This window comes from Erpetoichthys calabaricus, chromosome 3 (assembly GCF_900747795.2).
Source record: "Erpetoichthys calabaricus chromosome 3, fErpCal1.3, whole genome shotgun sequence".
Classification (NCBI taxonomy): Eukaryota; Metazoa; Chordata; class Cladistia; order Polypteriformes; family Polypteridae; genus Erpetoichthys; species Erpetoichthys calabaricus.
Genome location: NC_041396.2, coordinates 94,179,982 through 94,204,236, shown reverse-complemented (window position 1 = coordinate 94,204,236; position 24,255 = coordinate 94,179,982). Strand labels below are relative to the sequence as shown.

Sequence of the window (24,255 nt, the reverse complement as noted above, 5' to 3'; positions counted from 1 at the left end):
CAATGTCTCCATCTGCTGGATGTCCTTTATTACAACAAGCTTAAGAGAGCCTGCCATGTTAGCCAGCCAGCTTACCAAGACAAAACTGAAGATTATAACAAATCAATGATCTTAAGTAAGTTACGTTCATTTGCATAACACAGTCAAGAAACACATCAGTTTGTACCAATCAGTATACAGATAAATGGTATAATCTTTTAACACATCTTAATGTCATTAAAATGTCCCAAAATAGTTAAACGGGTTAAAAATCTTTGACACACATTTATATCTAAAAGTTCTTCTTATAGAGAATAAAAAAGTATTAATTGTCATTACCTCATTGATCCCTTAGTAACTATGCTGAAAATGATAGGTGATACTACTACTACTACTAATAATAATAATAACAACAATAATAAAACATTTTATTTATATAGCACCTTTCCCATGCTTAAGTACAGAATATCTTAATTGCGTAAGGCAGACACACCCAAAATACTCCCAGACACACAGGGATACATTTTGCTTTTCTTAGATAGATAGATAGATAGATAGATAGATAGATAGATAGATAGATAGATAGATAGATAGATAGATAGATAGATAGATAGATAGATAGATAGATAGATAGATAGATAGATAAAATTCATACTGTATGATCCTCTGATAAATTGCAAAGAAACAAACAGCTATATCCCTGTCAACTTAATAAATGCTAAAGCTCATAACTTTATTATGAAAATAATGAAGAATTTTGACCTTTATGGCAAGGTAGTCAGGAGAAAGCAGCTGCTCTCCAAAATTAACTTGGCAATTTGGTATTGAATTAAAAATGTTATATCTGAATAAACTAGAAGACCTCTGGACAGACAAGACCAGAGGGGAGCTTTTGATTATTATGCATAATACCATGTTTGACTAAAACCAAACCCAGCATGTCGCCACAAGTATCTTATTTCAGCCATCAAGCTTACTGACAAAATGTTGAGGATCTGTGTTTTTTTTGGTTCCATAATTCCTGGAAACCTTGCATTCATTGATTTCAGCATGATTCTTTATACCTGGGTATTCTAGACAAACATGTGAGTCAATCTATCCAGCAGTTAATTCTTGGCTGAAATTAATCATACAACAGGGTAATGATTCAAAGTACACACCAGTAAACCTAAATTGAATGACTGAAAAAGAAAAGAGTGAAGATTTGGGAATGACCAAGTGAAAATCCAGGACTTAACTGTACTGAGATGCTATGCCAGGACCTTAGGAGAGCTGTGCAAAGCTGTGATGAAGGCCCTTAGACATCAATAAACTGAAACAACGTTGTAAAGAGGAGTAGGACAAACATTCGTCGATGCAATCTACAGTAAGCGACCAATCAAGTTGTGAAGAAAATGGTGGCTGCCAGAGATGTTCGTACAAGCTACCTAGTCTTTACTTTTTCATCTATTGCTTCAGCATGATTGCTTCTTTATTATTAATGACAAAATCATATTTATCTAATTTTAGAACTTGGGTGGGGACTACTTAATTGTTAATTGCGCCTTGATGTGTAAAACCATAGTTTACATGAGTTTAAACAGAGACATTGATAATACAATGCTCTTTATCTGACCAGGGAAGGCCGTGGAAGAAAAGATACAGTTCCTAATTTCTTTTAAGAAGGTGACATCTTGTCTAAACTTCTCACAAGGTGAGCAGCGCTCTTGGTTTTCCAGACTTTCATGTACAAATGAGTGACTGGAGCTTTTCATCCTCAAGGGCCTGAACTTCAAACACAGCATAGCTAAGGCAGCCTGCCATCTGTCAGCACTATTCTGTGACTTTCTAAGCCTATTTTCTTTGTTTTTGTAGGTGTCAGAATGGTGCAGTGCGTCACATGTTCATGGCTCATACTGGTCTTCAAAATGACAAGCCAGAGTGTGCAGCCACATTGGCTGAATCAAGGGCACAGAGCAGAAGAGAACGCAACTCTGTAGAGGGCCAGAAGAAGGCAGCCGAGAGCGAATTGGAAAGAGTAAGTGTCTGTGAAGAGAGAGTGGGACATGAGGGAAAGGGAGTGTGTGTGTGGGGGGAAGCAGTGCCATCTGCTGGTTGTAAATGGGGAATCATATAGGAATGATGATAATCTACAAGCAAATTGGAAATGAGGTGTAACAATCACAGACATCAGCTACATTTACAAAACTAAAATCACAACTCAAATTTTCCTTTTAAAATTGAGACCTTTATGTGAATGAGAATCTCATTTTATATTCAAAAAATAGGATTCTTCACTGCAAATCTGACCAAATCTGTCTAATATGCTGTAAAAAGTGCTTTTAAGTTGTATAAAAAGCAGTGGTTTAAACATAGCCCCAGTAACCAAAGGGATAAGAAACAGAATCCACATCTGAAGCAGAAAGGCCTGATAGTCACAAGTCTATAATATGAAGGGTTATATGGGTTACTGGTCAGAAAAAAAAAAGAAAAGCATTACAGAAAGAAAGAAAAGGTAGTGAGGCCTAACGGTGATGTTCACAAATTCAGAAAACAGAAAGAAATATAGAAACAAAAGGCAATGAAATATTAAAATAGCAGGTCTTATAATTAGAAATAAAGAAATGGACCATCCATTCATCCATCCTCTTTGGCTTATTTGAGATCGGGTCGCGGGGGCAGCAGCTTGAGCAGAGATGCCCAGACTTCCCTCTCCCCGGCCACTTCTTCTAGCTCTTCCGGGGGAATCCGAGGCATTCCCACGCCAGCCGGGAGAAATAGTCCATCCAGCATGTCCTGGGTCTTCCCCAGGGCCTCCTCCTGGTTGGATGTACCTGGAACACCTCACCAGAGAGTTGTCCAGGAGGCATTGAACCACCTCATGTGACTCCTCTCGATGCGGAGGAGCAGTGGCTCTACTCTGAGCTCCTCCTGGATGACTGAGCTTTTCCCATATCTTTAAGGGAAAGCCCAGACACCCTGTGGAGGAAACTCATTTCAGCCACTTGTATTCGCGATCTTGTTCTTTCGGTCACTACCCATAGCTCATGACCATAGGTAAGGGTAGGAACATAGATCGACTGGTAAATTGAGAACTTTGCCTTATGGCTCAGCTCCTTTTTCACCACGACAGACCGATGCAGAGCTCGCATCACTGCGGACGCCGCACCGATCCGCCTGTCAATCTCCTGCTCCATTCTTCCCTCACTCATGAACAAGACCCCGAGATACTTGAAATCCTCCACTTGGGGCAGGATCTCGCTACCAACCCTGAGGGGGCACTTCACCCTTTTTCAGCTGAGGACCATGGTCTCGGATTTGGAGGTGCTGATTCCCATTCCAGCCACTTCACACTCGGCTGCGAACTGATCCAGAGAGAGCTGAAGATCACGGCCTGATGAGGCAAACAGAACAACATCATCTGCAAAAAGCAGTGACCCAATCCTGAGTCCACCAAACCGGACCCCTTAACGCCCTGGCTGTGCCTAGAAATTCTGTCCATAAAAGTTATGAACAGAATCAGTGACAAAGGGCAGCCTTGGTGGAGTCCAACTTTCACTGGAAACGGGTTTGACTTACTGCCGGCAATGCGGACCAAGCTCTGACACCGGTTGTACATGGACCGAACAGCCCTTATCAGGGGATCCAGTACCCCATACTCCTGGAGCACCCCCCACAGGATTCCCCGAAGGACACGGTCAAATGCCTTTTCCAAGTCCACAAAACACATGTAGACTGGTTGGGCAAACTCCCATGCACCCTCCAGGACCCTGCTAAGGGTGTAGAGCTGGTCCACTGTTCCGCGACCAGGACGAAAACCACACTTTTCCTCCTGAATCCGAGGTTCGACTATCTGACGGACCCTCCTCTCCAGGACCACCGAATAGACTTTTCCAGGCAGGCTGAGGACTGTGATCCCTCTGTACTTGGAACACACTGTCCGGTCCCCCTTCTTAAAGAGGGGGACCACCACCCCGGTCTACCAATCCAGAGGCACTGACCCTGATGTCCATGCGATGTTGCAGAGGCGTGTCAACCAAGATAGTCCTACAACATCCAGAACCTTGAGGAACTCTGGGCGTATCTCATCCACCCCCAGGGCCTGCCACCAAGGAGTTTTTTAACCACCTCGGTGATCTCAGTCCCAGAGATGGAGGAGCCCACCTCCGAGTCCCCAGGCTCTGCTTCCTCATTGGAAGGCATATTAGTGGAATTGAGGAGGTCTTCGAAGTACTCCCCCCACCGACCCACAACGTCCCGAGTCAAGGTCAGCAGCGCACCATCCCCACCATATACAGTGTTGACACTGCGCTGCTTCCCCCTCCTGAGACGCCGGATGGTGGACCAGAATCTCCTCAAAGCCATCCAAAAGTCGTTCTCCATGGTCTCCCCAAACTCCTCCCACTCCTGAGTTTTTGCCTCAGCAACCACCGAAGCCGCATTCCGCTTAGCCTGCTGGTACCTATCAGCTGCCTCCAGAGTCCCACATGGCAAAAGGGTCCTGTGGGACTCCTTCTTCATCTTGATGGCATTTCTCACCGCCGGTGTCCACCAACGGGTTCGGGGATTGCCGCCACAACAGGCACCGACCACCTTACGGCCACAGCTCTGGTCAGCTGCCTCAACAATAGAGACACGGAACATGGCCCATTCGGACTCAATGTCCCTCACCTCCCTCGGGATAAGCATTGAAGTCTCCCAGCAGTACGAGGGAGTCCCCAGAAGGTATGCTCTCGAGCACCTCCTCCAGGGACTCCAAAAAGGGTGGGTACTCCAAACTGCTGTTCGGCGCATACGCACAAAACAACATTTGGAATGAAATATGGAAATAAAGGGAATAAGACCTAGTCACAAGACCTAAAATGAACGACATTAAGGTGATATGGTCTGAAATACACAAATGAAAAATATTGTGGTCTAAAGAAACCACAAGATTATGTGAAGTAATAGTCAGAATTTATATACAAAAAAAATAATACAGCACTGCGTATAAATCATGGGATAAAAAAAAAATAAGCAGGGAAAATTACTCAAAATATATTCTTAAAAATTAAAGCCAATCAAACATAATGTAAATAAGTGTTAAGACAATTAATGACATAAAAATCAAAACATGATTTTTCAAAACATTACATTAAAAATATTAGGAAAAAATAAAAACTCATATATTATATATATATATATATATATATATATATATATATATATATATATATATATATATATATATGTCACATATATGCACACAGTCATATGAAAAGTTTGGGAACCCCTCTCAGCCTGAATAATAATTTACTTTCAACAAAAAAGATAACAGTGGTATGTCTTTCATTTTCTAGGAACATTTGAGTATTGGGGTGTTTTCTGAACAAAGATTTTAGTGAAGCAGTATTTAGTTGTATGAAATTAAATCAAATGTGAAAAACTGGCTGTGCAAAAATTTGGGTCCCCTTGTAATTTTGCTGATTTGAATGCATGTAACTGCTGATTACTTGCAACACCAAATTGGTTGGATTATTTTGTTAAGCCTTGAACTTCATAGATAGGTGTGTCCAATCATGAGAAAAGGTATTTAAGGTGGTCAGTTGCAAGTTGTGCTTCCCTTTGACTCTCCTCTGAAGAGTGACAGCATGGGATCCTCAAAGCCACTCTCAAAAGATCTGAAAACAAAGATTGTTCAGTGTCATGGTTTAGGGGAAGGCTACAAAAAGCTATCTCAGAGGTTTAAACTGTCAGTTTCAACTGTAAGGAATGGAATCAGGAAATGGAAGGCCACAGGCACAGTTGCTGTTAAACCCAGCAGGTCTGGCAGGCCAAGAAAAATACAGGAGCGGCATATGCGCAGGATTATGAGAATGGTTACAGACAACCCACAGATCACCTCCAAAGACCTGCAGGAACATCTTGCTGCAGATGGTGTATCTGTACATCGTTCTACAATTCAGCGCAATTTGCACAAAGAACATGTGTATGGCAGGGTGATGAGAAAGAAGCCCTTTCTGCACGCACGCCACAAACAGTGTCGCTTGTTGTATGCAAAGATTCATTTTGGAACAAAGTGCTTTGGACTGATGACACAAAAATTGAGTTATTTGGTCAAAACAAAAAGTGCTTTGCATGGTGGAAGAAGAACACCGCATTCCAAGAAAAACACCTGCTACCTACTGTCAAATCTGGTGGAGGTTCCATCATGCTGTGGGGCTGTGTGGCTAGTTCAGGGACTGGGGTCCTTGTTAAAGTCGAGGGTCGGATTAATTCAACCCAATATCAACAATTCTTCAGGATAATGTTCAAGCATCAGTCACAAAGTTGAAGTTATGCAGGGGTTGGATATTCCAACAAGACAATGACCCAAAACACAGTTCGAAACCTACAAAGGCATTCATGCAGAGGGAGAAGTACAATGTTCTGGAATGGCCGTCACAGTCCCCTGACTTGAATATCATTGAAAATCTATGGGATGATTTGAAGCAGGCTGTCCATGCTCGGCAGCCATCAAATTTAACTGAACTGGAGAGATTTTGTATGGAAGAATGATCAAAAATACCTCCATCCAGAATCCAGACACTCATCAAAGGCTATAGGAGGCGTCTAGAGGCTGTTATATTTGTAAAAGGAGGCTCAACTAAGTATTGATGTAATATCTCTGTTGGGGTGCCCAAATTTATGCACCTGTCTAATTTTGTTATGATGCATATTGCATATTTTCTGTTAATCCAATAAACTTAATGTCACTGCTGAAATACCACTGTTTCCATAAGGCATGTCATATATTAAAAGGAAGTTGCTACTTTGAAAGCTCAGCCAATGATAAACAAAAATCCAAAGAATTAAGAGGGGTTCCAAAACTTTTTCATATAACTGTATACATACATACATACATACATATACACACATATACATATACAGTATATACACACACATATACACATATATACAGTATATTGTAACAGATAGCCCGGCCACAGACAGACACAACACCAATGTCCAAAACACACAGGTTTATTTACAATAATATTTACAATTTGCTTCCACCCATGCACACACTATTCCTCAGTCCTTTCTCTCTTCTGCTGCCTTCATTCCTCTCTCGCAGGCTCCGTCTTCTTCCTCCCAACTCCGGCTCCACGAATGGAGTAAGGCGGCCCCTTTTATAATGACCCAGATGTGCTCCAGGTGCCTGATGAACTTCCGGTAGCACTCCCCAGTGTGGCGGAAGTGCTGCTCTTGCACCCGGAAGCACTCTGGGCGTACACTATTCCTGGTCTGTTAGCACTTCCTGGTGTACCAGAAGCACTTTCCCCCAGGGATCAAGGACCATCCCGGTGCCCAGGGAAGAGAAGGGCTGCTCTCCCGGTCCCTCCTTCCTCCAGGCGTCCCGGCAGAGCAGGGTTCCCGGCTGTCTATCACTAATATATATATATATATATATATATATATATATATATATATATATATATATGGAAGAGAAGGTCTGTGATACGGTTTGCATATTTGCAGTTGGAGATCCACAAAGGGAGAAAAAACGAATCACGTATCATAAAATAGTTTTATTCCTGAGCTTTCAACCCCTATCAGGGGTCTTCATCAGAGGATAATGCTTAGACTTACAAGAGTCAAAGGCAATATATAGCAACACATTCAGTATGGGGGGGGGGGGGGGGGGGGGGGGGGGGTGGTGAAGAAAGCTCAGGAATAAAAGTATTTTATGATACGTGATTCGTTTTTTCTCCCTTTGTGGATCTCCAACTGCAAATATATATATATATAAATATATATATATATATATAGAGAGAGAGTATATATATTTGTGTATATGTTGAGTCTTGAGAAAAATTTGACAACAGTCCTGAAAAAAACTTGGAGCGTCAGCTGGGCCACCCAGTTTAATGTACAGAACAAAACTAGGTTCAAAACAAAAGAACTAAAGAGGACTCTTTAAAGGTAGGGTTATGTTTTGGGGAGCTCTACATTGGTTGTTGCCCTGGTCCAAAAAGCAAAGCCACCTTTTGGAGACATCTGCTTTTTATACTGTTTATGACAGAAGAAGCAGAACTTCTCTGTCTCAATTGTCCTCATTGGGTGTCTTCTCAGCGTTGTGGTGGGGTATCACATACCTCAGGTGAGCCTAGAAAAGTGATCCTCAGATGCACATGCATGACAATGTGTCTATAATAACTTTATCCCTATTCCTATAACTTTAAGACTGAACATGTCACATGTAGAGCTTCGGCCAATCATGATCTAGTCTTAATCTCTTGAGATCAGAGTCTTACAGTTAGTTGTCTTACATAGAGGTCCCCTACTTTCACATCTACAACCACAGCTTCAGTCTCTTTAAGTCTAGAGCTTCCTGTGGTTCCAAATCTGGCACATCTTCAGCAGGTCCTTCTTACCAAACACATCTAAAACTTCAGGAATAAAAACTACTTTATGATACATGATTCATTTTTCTCCCTTTGTGGATCTCCAGTTGCAAATATATATATGTGTGTGTGTGTGTGTGTGTAGGAAACTATAGTACAATAGAGAAAAAATACATAAAGAAGCTAATAAAAATAAGACAACCCCATAGGCTATTGTTTACAGGGACCAATGTTGGAGCAACCAACCAAAGTTAATGAAAATTCAAATAAATCAAAAGAAATGAAAAAGAATTCCCAACAATTGTACAAAGTTATCAAACAAGAAAAAAATAGATCTATAGTTCAATTTTAAAAAGGGTGCAAAAAAAAAAAAAGACAGAATAGTAAACTAAAGAAAAAATAAAATGCAATCTCATATCAAAAATATCTCAAAATAGCAAATTATAAACAGAAATTCATAGCTGAAAGAAAATCATAAATTAACTATACAAACTAGTTGCAGCACAAACTAGAATTAAATAAGGACGAAATCTTTCTTTGTTTAAATACTTCATTAAATGCTTGTCAGTTTTAGGGCTTTCTTAATCATTTTTTGGAATAGGTTTTACTTCTCAAACCATAATAATGCACAAGTTTGCATACTTGTTTAATATAACTTGAAATGGATTGAATTATATTTCAGATTTTGCCTTCACAACATTAAGTAATATGCTTCTGTATTAATGCTGGGAGTGACTTGCCAAACATGTGAGGGTCTTTCCTATTAGAGAACAGAACCAAGTGCCTTCCTTTTCCGTGCTGTCTCATAGTGCTATTAGAAGCCACACACAACTTTCAGCATCAACCGAAAATGCATCAGAGAGAAGATACAACATTTCAACCAAAACAATCAAAAAACAACAACATATCGTAACTTTTTTAAAGCGTTGAACCCCATCCAAATGCACAAAAAAAATCAAGTTCTGAAATAATCCTCTGCGTGTATCTTTCTTCGGGTACCCAACCTGATGATGGATCCTACACAGAAGAGCTAACCAACCAACTGTCAAAGTCAGAATGCAAAATGAAAATCTGAGGATGTTGACTGCAGTGAGCCTCAGGTCAGAATGTGATCTTTTCTCATTCAGTCTTCCTTTTCTTTGCAGCTGCTTTGCTCTGCTGGAAAGAACCTCCAACTGAAGGAGGAAGAGGCTGAGATGCTGCGTATGGAGCTGCAGATGGTGGAGACGGAACGCGTGCGTCTCTCCCTACTTGAAGAGAAACTTGCTGACGCCTTGGCACTTCTTCTACAGCTTCGAGCTCAAGTAATTTGAGTAACTAAGCAGTCCTTACAGTAGAGAGGGGGGATAGTGAAGAGTGATTTCGTTACATTGGTGCAGGCCAGGACAGTTCTTCTGTTACTTGGAAACTGTATCCACTAATGGACTTTTGAAATCGCTAGTGACAGCTCATGACATCATGCCCTCCAATCAGGAGTGAAATCCAGGCCCTAATTAACAGAACATTTTCATCTCTTTCCTTTAGAACATTTCCAGAAGAGCTTTAGGGAAGATTCTGATGGACATACTTGATATATGTAGCCAGTGTGAAACTGGTAAGTATGGCTCTCACTTTTCCTTCCCTTTCTGCTATGGGCTCCTTATCCATGTGATCAGGTGGCCTTTAGAGAGTTAGAAGAATTCTACTTCACTGCATATGCAGTAAGAAAAACTAGACAACATCTCCAGAGCAATCTTACCATGTTATTTGTGTTGAAGCTTGGTTAAATACTGCAAAACATTTTGTGATATGTTTTGGCAGGAGATGAGCTTGATGGTTAATATGAAAAGGCTGTTAAGATCTGTACAAAAAAAATGGGAGGATTAAATACAAATTGGGAAAGGTCAAAGCTTTGGGATTCTAGAGATCCAGATGTGACAGACTTAGACATCGAGAGTATAAAGGTCCAAGTCTGGTAGGTTGAGACACTGAGAGGCTAAAGCTTTAGAAGTGAGAAGATGTCTATACTCAGAAATTTGCTCATGGTGACTCAGACGCCCCTTTCATTAAATTCTCCTTGCAGCTGAAGGACTCTAAATCAAGACCATTAGGTTATAGAAGTAAAGGAGTATTCCCCTCTCTCAAGTGACCAATAGGACTCTGACAGTGAGGACATCTTCTTGTCGCAGTGGGCTCTCTCCATTCTTCTTCACTACAGAATTTGACACGTAAAATTTCTGAAGCTTTAGATGAGTTACAGAGAGACCTCCACATATCAGAGTGTAAAACAAAGACCTGCTAAAGCTGTAGATGTGGTTAAGACCAAGAAAGGATGAAGGCCCAGGTGTTTTTTTAGATGTAAAAGGGTAGCAAGACAAGTCCATGTCCACACCCCAAAAAGCTGAAGTTTTAAATGTGATTCGTAAGAAGGACCTGCTGAAGATGTGCCAGATTTGGAACCACAGGAAGCTCTAGACTTAAAGAGAGTGAAGCTGTGGTTGCAGATGTGAATGTAGGGGACCTCTATGTAAGACAATGACCTCTTCTAGCTTCAGGTCTAACTGTAAGACTCTGATCTCAAGAGATTAAGACTAGATCATGATTGGCCGAAGCTCTACATGTGACATGTTCAGTCCTAAAGTGGCGCTGGATGCAAGAGGAGACTACAAAATAATGAAGGTATAAATGCTAAAGAGGCTAAAATTTCATATATGACATGTGAGACCACCAAAAGCTGGTTTGGGACTCCAAATCTGATTGCAATGAAACAAAAGGGTCCTAAAGCTGCAAATGTAACTGAGTGATACCCCTAAAAATCTTATTGTGATAGCTAAGATGATGGATCTAACTACAAGAGCCTGTAGGTCTTGATGTGTCATTTCAAACCGTGAGAGGCTGTTGCTTCAGAAATAACCAACTTAGACCTAGAAAGGTTGAATTTTTGCATCTGACAGATGTACAACTTAATGAGTGAAAAGATGAGATTGTAACAAGCTGATGCTTATTTAGAACTGAAGAGAGTCTGACAGCCTGAGATACTTAGAGGTCAGACACGCTATCACAAGAGGATGAGGCTCCAAATTTAACAAGGCAAGATCATGAAAGGTTCGAACATTTTATATGATAACAAGGATTTAAGAAGTGACAGAGAAGGATTATAAAAGGCGTTTAAAAATGAAATTAGGGACAGACAGTTGACTAAATGAGTGTAAGAGAGAGGTGAGGCCTAATTTAGAACATTACAACAATCGTGATGCGAGCAGGCTATTAAGCTAACAAGCTTGTCTAGCCTCCTATTCCCTAGATTGTCCAAAATAACATCAAGTCAAGATCTGAATGGTCTCTAAAGTCCTATCTCTCCTCCACACACTTTGGTATTTTTTTTTCCATGTGTCTATGGTTCTTTGCTTAAGCTTTCTGGATTTATAGTATTTACCTTCACTAATGTCCTACTCACACCTGCATATCCTTTAGGTTCTTCACACTTCCCAGGGCTTCTGGACACACTGTGCCAGCAGCTTAGGTGCTGTGAGCTGCTAGTAGAGTCAACAAATGGACAAAACAGCAAAGGACAAGCACGCAGCACAGTCAACTCCCTGATAATCTCTTGCTGAAGGAAGGCCATGTGCGTCATCAGCAACCAGACATCCCGTATTCATGGAGGTCCAGCAAAGTACACGTCCGCATCTGAAGCGTAAAACATTTTCAATATACTGTAACAAACCAGCAAAAGCCATTACACACAGCAATGTTTACTTGGACTGAGTAAAGTGTGAAAAGGTGCTGCAGAAAGTGGAGAAGATAATCACTTCAGGTTTTTTTATTAAAATTTGTTTGTTCTGAATATCCATTTCATGGTATCTGTGTTAATTTAGATTGGGTATTAAGAAAACTGTAACAAATGACTGAAGGAAAACTCATTTGTGTTTATGAGCTTGCTTTTTATGTATGTCAGGAATGACTTTAATTGTGTTGCTTTTTACTTTGGGCCTTGCTGTAGATGTCCTGGAAAAGCGAGTTCTGCACAATTTATTTCTGTACTATGTATGGGAAATGCTGGCAAAGATATAATAATCTAAAGAGTTCTATATACAAGGTTTATTTTTTAGATGATAATTATACTATATGTCCTTTAGCAGATATTTAATGTTTGTATTTTCTAAGTATGTATTGCCCTCTACTGTTCAGTTAAGGGGCCATCAAGAGACTATTTATTTGCTTTCTATTTTGCCATTTTGGAGACTTTACATGGAGGTCAAAATATACTTCAGTAATAAACACTTTGGCTGAATAAAATCTGTTTATTTTATGTTTATTTTCAAATAACTGCAGTCATCCATCTTTTTAACTTCATGTTCTAAATCAAGGGGTGAAGGAAAGTTGATGGTAGCATCAAGTACGAGGCAGGAACAAACCTTACATGGGACACTGAGCAAGATGATTAAAGTGCTCTGGTTCAAAATAGCATGAATAAGTATTTGTGTTGAACATGTTACTCATAATGGTGCTAAAAGTGAAAGACATGATACCAAACACAGACCAATCAGAGTCTGCACATGAAAGGAATTACTGGATTAAGATCTGTCCACGCCAGTGACATGCTGTTAAGATAGACCTGGGCTCAAATAGTGAGCATACTCTGTATGCTCTGTGAGACACCCACACTGGAAAAATGGATATCAAGTTGGATAAACTGATGATTGAGTTGTTGAAACAATGGTATCAATCAAGTCTTGTGTTGTAGCAACCCATTGCTAGTGTACACAGACCAGTGCCATGTTGCCTGTTATTAGATGGTGTGGCAGACGACCAGGGACCTTGCCCCACCAGGACACCTGGATCAGTGAAGGACCGGTAAAGGGGCAATATCTTCCCTGGATGCAAGAGGGCAGCCCCCCTGATTTCCATCAAGGGCCACGAATATGGAGCTAGGAAGCTCAATCCTGTGGGGGTCCGTGGCCCAACCAAAGGGCTGCCTGAATAGTTCCTGAGCCCTCGGAGGACAGCACTTCCGCCACACCAGGAAGTACTGCCACTCCAGGAACTGTGTACACCCGGAGTGCTTCCGGGTGCAAGGGCAGCACTTCCGCCACACCAGGAAGTGCTGCCGGAAGACCATCACCAAGCACCTGGAGCCCATCCTGGGCGTGATAAAAGGGGCCGCCTCACTCCCTTCGAGGAGCCGGAGTCGGGAGGAGGAAGACAGAGCTCGCGAGAGAGGAGTGATGGTGGCTGAAGAGAGAAAGGACTGAGGAATAGTGTGTGCGTGGGTGAAACCAAATTGTAAATATTATTGTAAATAAACCTGTGTGTTTTGGACATTGGTGTCATGTCTGTCTGTGGCCGGGCTATCTGTTACAATGGAGACAAAGTCCTTATGGTATGGTCCACTTCTGTCAAAGTTTGTGTACACGGCAAGCTGTTTTTTGAAAGACGCCACTATGTCCAGTACTGATGAGTCTATCGACATTAGTAAGCCTTAATTGACAGCTATAATGATGCATATATATACACACATACTGTATATACACTATGTCTGGCATATACTATATATAAACTCCTCAACAAATTTAAGGAAACACCTTGAAAACACATCCTGCTGGATGTTTACACTGATATGGACTGTGTAATATGTTAGGAACGAAAGGATGCCACATCGTTTGATAGAAATGAAAATTATCAACCTACAGAGGGCTGAATTCAAAGACACCCCAAAAAATCCAAGTGAAAAAATGATGCGGCAGGTTAGTACATTTTGCTGAACTTTCATTGCAGCAACTCCAAATCGTACTCAGTAGTTTGTATGGTCCCCACCTGCTTGTATGCATGCCTGACAACGTCGGGGCATGCTCCTAATGAAACAATGGATGGTGTCCTGGGGGATCTCCTCCCAGATCTGGACCAGGGCATCACTGAGCTCCAGAACAGTCTGGGGAGCAACCTGGTGGTGCCGGATGGACCGAAACATAATGTCCCAGAAGTGTTCTATTGGATTTAGGTCAGGCAAGCGTGGGGGCCAGTCAGTGGTATCAGTTCCTTCATCCTCCAGGAACTGCCTGCATACTCTCGCCACAAGAGGCAGGGCATTGTCGTGCACCAGGAGGAACCCAGGATCCACTGCACCAGCTTAGGGTCTAAAAATGGGTCCAAGGATTTCATCCCGATAACTAATGGCAGTCAAGGTGCTGTTGTCTAGCCTGTAGAGGTCTGTGTGTCCCTCCATGGATATGCCTTCCCAGACCATCACTGATCCACCACCAAACCAGTCATGCTGAACGATGTTACAGGCAGCATAATGTACTCCAAGGCTTCTCCCGACCTTTTCACGTCTGTCACATGTGCTCAGGGTGAACCTGCTATCATCTGTGAAAAGCACAGGGTGCCAGTGGTGGACCTGCCAATTCTGGTATTCTTTGGCAAACGCCAATCAAGCTCCACGGTGCTGGGCAGTGAGCACAGGGACCACTAGAGTACTTCGGGCACTCAGGCCACCCTCATGAAGTCTGTTTCTGATTGTTTGGTCAGAGACATTCACACCAGTGGCCTGCTGGAGGTCATTTTGTAGGGCTCTGGCAGTACTCATCCTGTTCCTCCTTGCCCAAAAGAGCAGATACCAGTGTGACAATGCAGGTCCACTCCACGCTCCCATCTTCTTTACGGGAGCCCTGAACCCAACACCGTTGGTAATGTCACCAAGATGAGCTGACATATGAGGACAATTCTCTAATGAAGCCAGGGGATATTTCCAAAAAATGTCAAAGTGCTTTTATTAAAACAATAATCACAGTGTCTGAACAAAAAGTGCATCAGGTTCAATAAAGACATCATAAAACCAAGTGTTCAGTGGGGATAAAAAAAAACCCATAAATAAATCCTTTAAAATCCGAGGTTAAAAAATGCAGAAGTTAAACTAAAGTCTCTCTCATTCTCCCCGGCTCACACAATGCTCCCGCAGCCGGCAGAGACCCAACAGCCACGAGCTCCTTTCACCCGACCTCTGTCTTAGCTGCCTGCATGCATTGCTGCCAGACCAACCGAGGTCAAGCTCTCCTCCCTTCATCCTTTGCACTCCTGTAGTCGCTCCTCGGATCCCTCGAGAGGACACCTGCCTTGCTCACCCCACTCACTCGAACATTCAGTGGGGTAGACTAACCCCTAGAGCGCCACAACCAAACGCTCCTACGCTGGGCCCCAGCTTGTGCTGTCTCCTGCTTCTAGGTGGCCAGAAAGGCTCTTTTTACGTCCTTTCACCTTGATTTATCTATCCATCTATATTCCCCCTTTCCTGATGTTGACCCGTATATACTATATAGCCCCGTCTCCCCGTGTGCCACCACAGGAAGCCAATGAAGCAATTGAGAACGAACGCACCCACACGTGCAGGTGCGACTCGCTCCAACTACCTCATTAACTCCCCGTAGTCAATCACGCCCACGGAGAACAACACGGCTATACGGGTTAAAACCTGGCCCTTTTTTTTGAAGCCGCAGACCCACTATACCACAAGCAGTCCTGCTGATGGGTTAAGGACCTACTACGACCCTGTCCAGCTCTCCTAGAGTAACTGCCTGTCTCCTGGAATTTCCTTCATGCCCTTGAGACTGTGCTGGAAGACACAGCAAACCTTCTGGTAATGACACGTATTGATGTGCCATCCTGGAGAAGTTGGATTACCTGTACAACTTCTGTGGGGCCCAGGTATCGCCTCATGTAGTGACATTGACCGTAGCCAAATACAAAACTAGTGAAAAAACAGTCAGAAAAGATGAGGAGGGAAAAATATCAGTGGCCTCCACCTGTTAAACCATTCCTGTTTTGGGGGTCGTCTCATTGCTGCCCCTCTAGTGCACCTTAATTTCATTAACACCAAAGGGGCTGAAACTGATTAACAATCCCCTCTGCTACTTAACTGACCAGGTCAATAGCCCAGACATTTCATTGACTTAATGCTATACTTTGATTAAAAAGTGTTCCTTTAATTTTTTTGAGCAGTATATATATATGTAACACACTAGGGGGTTCCCCCGTGCTTGCTTTGCTTGACAGCCACTTAGCGTCTCTGCCGCTCACATTGTGAAGCGGGTGGCTGATCGCACCCCAAGGAGACGCGGTCGCTCTGAAACCCCCTCTGGGGGAAATGGGAAACAAATAGGTTTTTTTACTGCATCTTTGCTTGATCAGCTGCTGGATGATCACCACATCTTGCACGGCGCTTCAAACATTTAAAAGCCTGTACAGCAGCCGTCCTACTGTTTGCATTTTATTTCCGGCCCCGGGCCTGGTTAAATCTGTTGGTACAAAGTTCTGTCTTGTGAGACGTGAGTTCTTGATATTTTTTAGTTTAGAATTTAAAAGCGAAATAAGAATCTGAAAATCTACCAACATCACATTGAAGTTCGATAAATTCTGAAAAGAATGATACCAAAGATATATATGTAGGTTTTATAATAAGCCAGATTTAAAGCTTGACAAAAAACGTGACATTAAAAACGTCACCATTACACTTTTAGCCTCATACTATATATATATATAGTATATATATATATATATATATATATATTATATATATATATATAATCCTTGATATACATAGTATGTGTAAAAATTGATCAATTAATTCTGTATACCACCAGTTACAGTTAATCCCTTTATAAGATGCAGAATTATAGTTTTACTAGCTGTGCTAACCATCTAAGATAATGAACGTAGACCTCAGCATTAATGTTTGCAGTGCACCAAGTCATGCATATGTCTTTGTGATATGCCATTTGGTATGGGATTCACAAAAGCAGTGTTAATGTTTGTAATGTGCCATCTTTTGGAATGACATAGTAACAAGACAAGACAATCACACAGACACTTATTCTTTCATTAAGGTGGATAGAATCATTACTGTCATATGTACTGAGTACTGCAAAATTATTACTTGTATGTGGTAATCACCATGTTACATCCAGTGCTTCTTACATTTCTGTTAACATGCCCTGTACTCAAGGCCAGATTAAGATCTCCCTTTCCAACAGGCATCTGGGAAACTTAGCTCCTAAACAGAGTTCATTATACTTTTAACAGTGCAACAGATGGACACCGGGTCCTTAATCGTTTCATCAAACAGGAGGTGGCGTCCCAACCACAGATACTTGGTTGTTTCATTGAGCTTGTTTGGTGAAAAGGCCTCTTGTTGTCACAGGCCCCTGGGCGCACACCCAGAATGCCCTAATCTGCCTCTGCCTGGACTCTTCGTTTGTTCCTGTGTCTACAGCCTCCTGTGTTCTTTGCTTTATTTTAATCCACAGTTGCAAATCTTCTTCCATTCAGTCACAATTCTAATTTTGGAAACAAGAAGAAGTCACAGGAAGCTAGGTTTTTGTAAATACAGGCAGTGTGAAGCAACACCACATTGTTTTTGATTAAAAAAATTTTTCATTGATAATGCCTTATGTGCAGATAGGCTGTCATGGTGCAAAATGCAGTTGTATGTGCATCACTGCTTCAGACTTTTTCTTGCTGATGCTTTCCTGTAGACACATTATCAGTTCAGTGTCTTGTCAGTGTTCAGTCTGTTCGTGGGGAACAAACTCAGGCTCGTCAGTGTTAAGAAACACAATCATTACTGTCTCTTGAAAATCTGACCTGGTGGCTTGAAGAAAAAAAAATCACCAATGATCCCTGCACAATTGTAGAAGAAATGCCTGAAACACACAGATCATCAGCTGAGCATGACGCCACTCGTTGGACTGATTATTCACATCTGTAGATACACAATACCTAGTGGTAGCTGCACCTTACTCCCGTGCTTTTGAATGATTCCAGGAATCATATGAATAACAGATGACTTTTGCAGTACCTAAACTAAAGTGCTACCTCGCAATGTTCTTCACAGCAATATAACTATCAAGCTGGCTATGTTTGCTGATGACACTAACCTGTGTGGATATAAAAGAGCCAACAGGATCATCAGAGATGAACATGGACAGAATTCAAACTCAAGAAGACTCTTCACCATTGAATTTAAGGAAGTTAATGTAAAGTGTTACATATAAAAAGTAAAAATGTTAGATGGAAGCCCTTTGAGAAGACTTCATAGTTGACTCTTCACTATTTACATCCAGTCAGTATACAGAAGCGATTAAGGAGACTAATAAACTTTTACATTGTATAGCATAATATGTGAAGTACAAGTTAAGGCAGGCTATGCCTTAACGTATGCAATGTACTAGCAAGGCCTCATCTTGAATATTGCGTGAAATTGTACTACAAAAAGACATAACAGCACAAGAGAAAGTTTAGAGATGAGCAACTAGGCTGTGAGGTATAAAAGAAATGATTGAAAGTTTTTAATCTTTCCTTTTATGAACTGGATCCTACATGACTGCAAAAAAGAGTATGCAGCCTCCAAAAGGCTTCACTTACCAGTAAAGGTCTCCTTTGCCTGCCTGGAAAAAGCCTCACTCGGATGGGCTAACTCAACACTCCAATGGCCTGCCTCAGGCTTTGCAGGCCTAAAGGGGATGAAGCCCACAAATCACCTTTAAATGTCTTAAATGATCACAAAAAGCTCCACCAGAAGAGGCTAATCACAAACCTTGGCCGGTGCAAAGATAGGCTAACAAACAATCTTTATAAAAGAAAAGGTATTTTCAAAAATTCAAAACAAGGAAAAGCTATGATGAATAGAAAAAAGACACAAGGAGTTGTCTAAAAGTAAGTCTTCAAGCAAACAAATCCTAAAACAAATTCCTATAAGCTAAATCCTTAAAATAAAAGCAATAATAATTGAAAAACTAGAAAATCCCAAAATAAACATAAATACTCACATTTCACAGTATCAGTTACAATGATTCCCACTTGAACATTTCTTCTTTATTACGATATTTCCAGTAAGCTTTACAGTGCAGCAATACATTTTCAGCTGTTCCCATTTTATTACAATACACAATCCCTACTTCGGTTTCCATGGCCTATATAGGGCTGGGGGCAGTTCCTCAATGGAGATCTCCTTGGCATTAACCCCAGGTGTTACTAAGGCTCAAAATTCAATACAATTACGTTTTTTTCCCCAAGGCAGGCTCAGGATGACGGTAATGGTCCATTTCTACAGTGTTAAGCCTAAAAAACTGTAGGACAGTATTGTTCTGCCATCTAGTGGATAAACTAACATCATGCAGCAAAAAAACATGAATAACCCCTATGTGTTTTGGTGGACTAAAGTAGCTCATTAGTATTCATTAGTGGGGCGGAGCCTTCAACCAAAGCACAATGGTGTGTAAACGAGCAGCTGTAAAGTCAGCTCAAGTAAGATACCTTTATTGTCACTGTACATTACAATGAAATATCAAATAATCAAGACAATAAACTAAGTAAACAGAGTATGAGAAGCACAGTTACTATTAACAGTTCCAAATATACACAGTAAAAGAAAAGGTAAACATGCAGGCATAAACAGAGAAATAATAAATGAAGTCACAGTGAAGATTACAGTCAATGCAATGGTCATGATTTCCACATGGGTCATGTATAAGTTTGTCACTATGGGTGGTTGATGCAGAAGTTCACTTCTATCAGTGGTGGTTCTGTATAGGAAAGGGGAGTGATTGCTGTGCACTTAATAGTCTGATTGCTTTGGGGTAAAAGCTGGTCTTCAGCCTGGTAGTGTGGGTATGCAGGGCTCTGAAGAGCCTGCCAGAGGGCAGAGGAGTAAACATGGTATTACAGGTGTGGGTTGGATCTCTACAAATGTTCTTCGCTATTCTGCTGCAGTGGGTAGTGCAGGTATCGAAATGGTGATGGTAGTCAAGTGCCAGTAATTCTCTGAGCCATTTTGATGATACACTGGAGGGTCTTCCTGTTCTCAGAAGTGCAGCTAGAGTACCACACTGCATTGCAGTGCATGATGACAGACTCTAATATTCTTTAGAACAAACTAAAACTGAGCCATTAGTTGAACCAAGCAATAATGATGACAGTGTGAATTGGCCATCAGATGTTGACACGGATAGTGAAACTGATGCACGCAGCACTATACGACCGAATCGCCATGGGATGCCTGATGAACTTACTCACGTGAAGTTGTAGCGGGGATTTGGTATGAAATTGAAAGATAAGAAAGATGTTAGTCCACTAAGCAATGCTCACAAGGCAGCAATTGTACAGGGTGGGGCAGAAATAACTCCCACATTTCAAAGGGGGATTGAAAAAAAATGGTACGAGGTATCACCAAAAACTTTTTATTTCCCAAATGTAGATATAAAAAAGTTTTTTTACTTTAAGTTTTAAAAATTATATCGTCCAAATGGTGGCCTTGATGGCTGATACACATTTGGAGCCATTCTTGGAAGTTTTCCATCACTCTCACTAGCATGTCGGGCGAAATTCCTTCAATTTCTTCTTGAATGGCCTCCTTCAGTTGGTCCAAGGACTGAGGACGATGTTTGAAAACCTCGGCCTTGAGGTACCCCCACAGAAAAAAGTCACAAAATGTCACAATGAAGGTCAGTATGCAAAATTCGCCTCACAGTTCTTTCCGAAATCCGAAGAGTTGAGGCATGTTTCCGTGCTGAACGCGCTGGAGACAGCTCAATCGAAGCCCTCACTGCAACAATGTTTTTGGGTGTTCTTACATTTTTGGGACGTCCGGGTGGTTTTCTCTTCAGTGCAGCTCCTGTTGCCCTTACTCTTTGAACCCACAGCAAAATCGTTTTCCGGTCTGGAACACTTTCATTAGCACGTAAACCGAACCGCGTGCGAAACGCCCTCTGCGTCGCAGTTACAGATTCGCCATTTTTGAAAAAAGCCTCCATGCTCACCCGACCACGGCATGGTGACGACTGAAAACTTTATTATGTACCCTACCTAACGGAATGGACCGCACCCCTCTACCTGCTTTGGGGACCCCACAGTGATTTTTAGAAATGTGGGAGTTATTTCTGCCTCACCCTGTAGTTTGTGTCAGAGGAAATGTGAAAGTCACCAAGTCTTGCGCTGTGGCAGCCTATAATAACACAAGGGGAGCGTGTGCAGATCAGGCACTGACATTTTACCCATTCATGCTCAAGCAACAGAAAAACTATTAAAAGAAAAGTGCTCAAAGAAACATGCTTCTACTGTCTTGGTTGTATGTTAGTGACTGTCTCTTATTTTTTCTACTGTATTTATGTTGAAATTTTGGTATTTACATATAACATCATTTTTTCTTGTTGAAAGAAAATAAAATATTTTAACTCATTTTTCTGTGGCTAAACATAATGCTAGGGAAGCTAGAGAGATAGTATGTAATTATGAACATAAAAAATATATAAAAATAAATCACAGAACTCAAAAACAATAACAAGTTTAAGCAAAAATAGGTTAAAATGAGACATGACAGAAATTTTCAGAATTATGCAAGGAATTGGATTTCAACTGTTTCGAATATGAGAGCACAGATGAGAACATGCCAAGGGGATATTTCTTACAAATTTTAGGAGAACCACAGTGGAACAAAGTGCAAAGCAGGCTTATGAAAATGAATACTTTTGAGACATTCATAACTCAAATCAATGATATTTTGCAAGAGCTAGGTGAATAGTGATTTACAAGTTACATTAGGGCTGTTGCGTCACGCATATGCGCCTAGGAGACGGTTTAAAGTCTCAAATAGTGCCATTTCTCAGTCGGACCAGGGATTGGCGCTGTCATCTGATCCTTTCTTCTTTTGTCCTTCTGCAGACCACCCGAAGAACTTGCCTCCCAATGACATCATCACCAGTCTAGCCCCTGCTGTTGTCACTTTCCGGCCCTCTTTGATGATATCATATTCAGCACCCAGAACCACTCTTCCTGCCACATCAGTTCCTATTCCTGCCTCTCTTCCTCTGTTCAGCCATATTTATAGAACATTTTTTCAACCTATTAGTCAGTTCTATTTTGGAATACAGTCTGTAAAGACATGTTTATTTTCAAACATGCCAGTTTTTTCAAGTATACAGAGTTTCACCTTCAATGGGAAGAACGAGAACGCATCATCCCCAAATGATTAGTTCATCTCAGAAGTGGAGTTGTTTGGCTACTCATTTCAGTTGCCTGTTGAACTGGTGACACTCCCAATCTCACTCTGGCATGGAGCTTTGTTTTCACACAACCAGTATTCTTTTCTTCAAGATGGAGTGATCCAAAATGAACCGCTGTGAGATTTCAAATAATAGAAGCAGAAACTCCCAGGTACCCCATCCCATTGTTAATGTGAATGATGCGACAACAGAAAAATGAACAATAGTAGAAGAGTCCTGATAGAGAACAAGCAGACAACACACAGAGAGTCACGCCGTAAGAAATATCAATCTTTTTTTTATTATGCAGATCATTTATAAATACAGTAGGTACAGTAAATGTTTGGAACTAATGGCACATTGGTGCAGACAATCAAGGGAGCATGCCAACTCAGAAATGCATGCCTTTCAAGGTGCAAACTGAAGAGTTCTAGCACTTGCACAGCAGTCCTCGCCTTTCTGTTCTTTTACAGCACTGGCAGGTAAAATTTAAAAGAAAATGAGAACAGCTCTTCCAGGTATGCTTTCTCATATTGCTAGTGTGTATCCCCAACTGAGAGATGAACTTTGTCACTTGCATCACTCTTGTAAAAGGAAAAAACAGTTGTCATGACGACACCTTCCCATCAAGCCTTTCCTGGCAGTGGTTAGTGATTACAAGTTAGGCTGCAAATATAAAAAATACAGAAAGGAAAGAAAGGAAGCTCAGTAATTTTGGAGGGACTGGCAGCTTTGAATAATGGGATATTAGCCATAAAAATAAAAATGGGGTACCAAAGAGAACCTTGGTAATCAACACCCTGAAGGTGTAGTCCACACTCCTGGTTTAGTGCAGACTGCTCCTCGTGTACTCCTTTGCACATCACCACTGAAAATAAAGTGGTGGCATTTTTCAGGTTTTTCACTTGCTGGATTTTTTTTCTGGTCTGTAAGCTGCAAAAATATCAAAGGCAAACTAAAAAAGCTAAATGTGTTCCTGTGCTCAGTTGACACTGGCTAACAGCACGTTATCAAATTCTTAACATCAAAAACATTCCATGTGAGAATTTCAGACATGCTTTTCGGTGGAATTAAGGAGATTCACATAGATTTACTTGAAGATGATCTCCTCTGGTTTTGGAGGTGGAGCCTTGGGAAAAGAGTGCATGGTGTGATTGCAGTTTGGGATCCATGAAGGAAGTTAGGGGTAATTAGAGATAATGGTCGGTATTTTTAACAAGCAAAACAATACAGTCAGAAGTATTTAAATTATTTATTCATTATGTTTGTTATGATTATTATTTTTCTTTTACTCTATTTACTGTTTGTTCATATCTTTATGGTTATTCTGGTGACATCATTATGTCGTCATTTTGTGAGTTTGTTCTCACGGAAAACACCATTGTGTGCTTCTAGGTTTTATGGGTGCTGCTATTTTGGATCAGCAGCAAGTGGTTTCGGCTGCTAGGCATGGAATACGCATGCCAGATGACTTATGACAACACGGGGACCATGTTACTCACTTAGTGAGGACTTACTCACTTGAGAGAGACTTGCGTTGAAGCAACAAGTCTATTATAAATTGAAAACCAGAATCAAAGCTATGTTGTTAGGTGGGTTTGCCTTTGAACTTGTTTAACGATGATTGCTGATGCATGCGACACTATATGACTGAATCGCCATGGTATGCCTGATGAATTCACTCATATGAAGTTGCAGCAGGGATTTGGGATGAAGTACAAGCTAAAAGGAAGACCTTTGTTGATTTTTGCCACTTGTTATTTTTCAATCTATCCAACAAAATACTTCTACAGTAAGCCTATCTGAACACAATAGATATGCGAAAAGACAGCAGAGACAAAAGCACAGGCAAGAAGATAAAGAAATCACAAAAAAAGATAACAAAAAAGTAACATTGGCTTTCCATAAAAAATATGAAAATGCAA

At 41.2% G+C, this 24,255-nt stretch overlaps 1 protein-coding gene across 1 annotated transcript in view; it reads left to right on the top strand.

The window, feature by feature from the left end:
• Window positions 1-12,599, top strand: part of si:ch211-112f3.4 (EF-hand and coiled-coil domain-containing protein 1) — a 41,768-nt gene extending 29,169 nt beyond the window's left edge. Inside the window, exons 5-8 of the mRNA XM_051924602.1 lie at window positions 1,834-1,996; window positions 9,470-9,628; window positions 9,849-9,918; window positions 11,778-12,599. Coding sequence (XP_051780562.1) covers window positions 1,834-1,996; window positions 9,470-9,628; window positions 9,849-9,918; window positions 11,778-11,917 — 532 coding nt within the window. The 3' untranslated portion in view covers window positions 11,918-12,599. The remainder of the gene's footprint in view (window positions 1-1,833; window positions 1,997-9,469; window positions 9,629-9,848; window positions 9,919-11,777) is intronic.
• The last annotated feature ends 11,656 nt before the right edge of the window (window positions 12,600-24,255 follow it).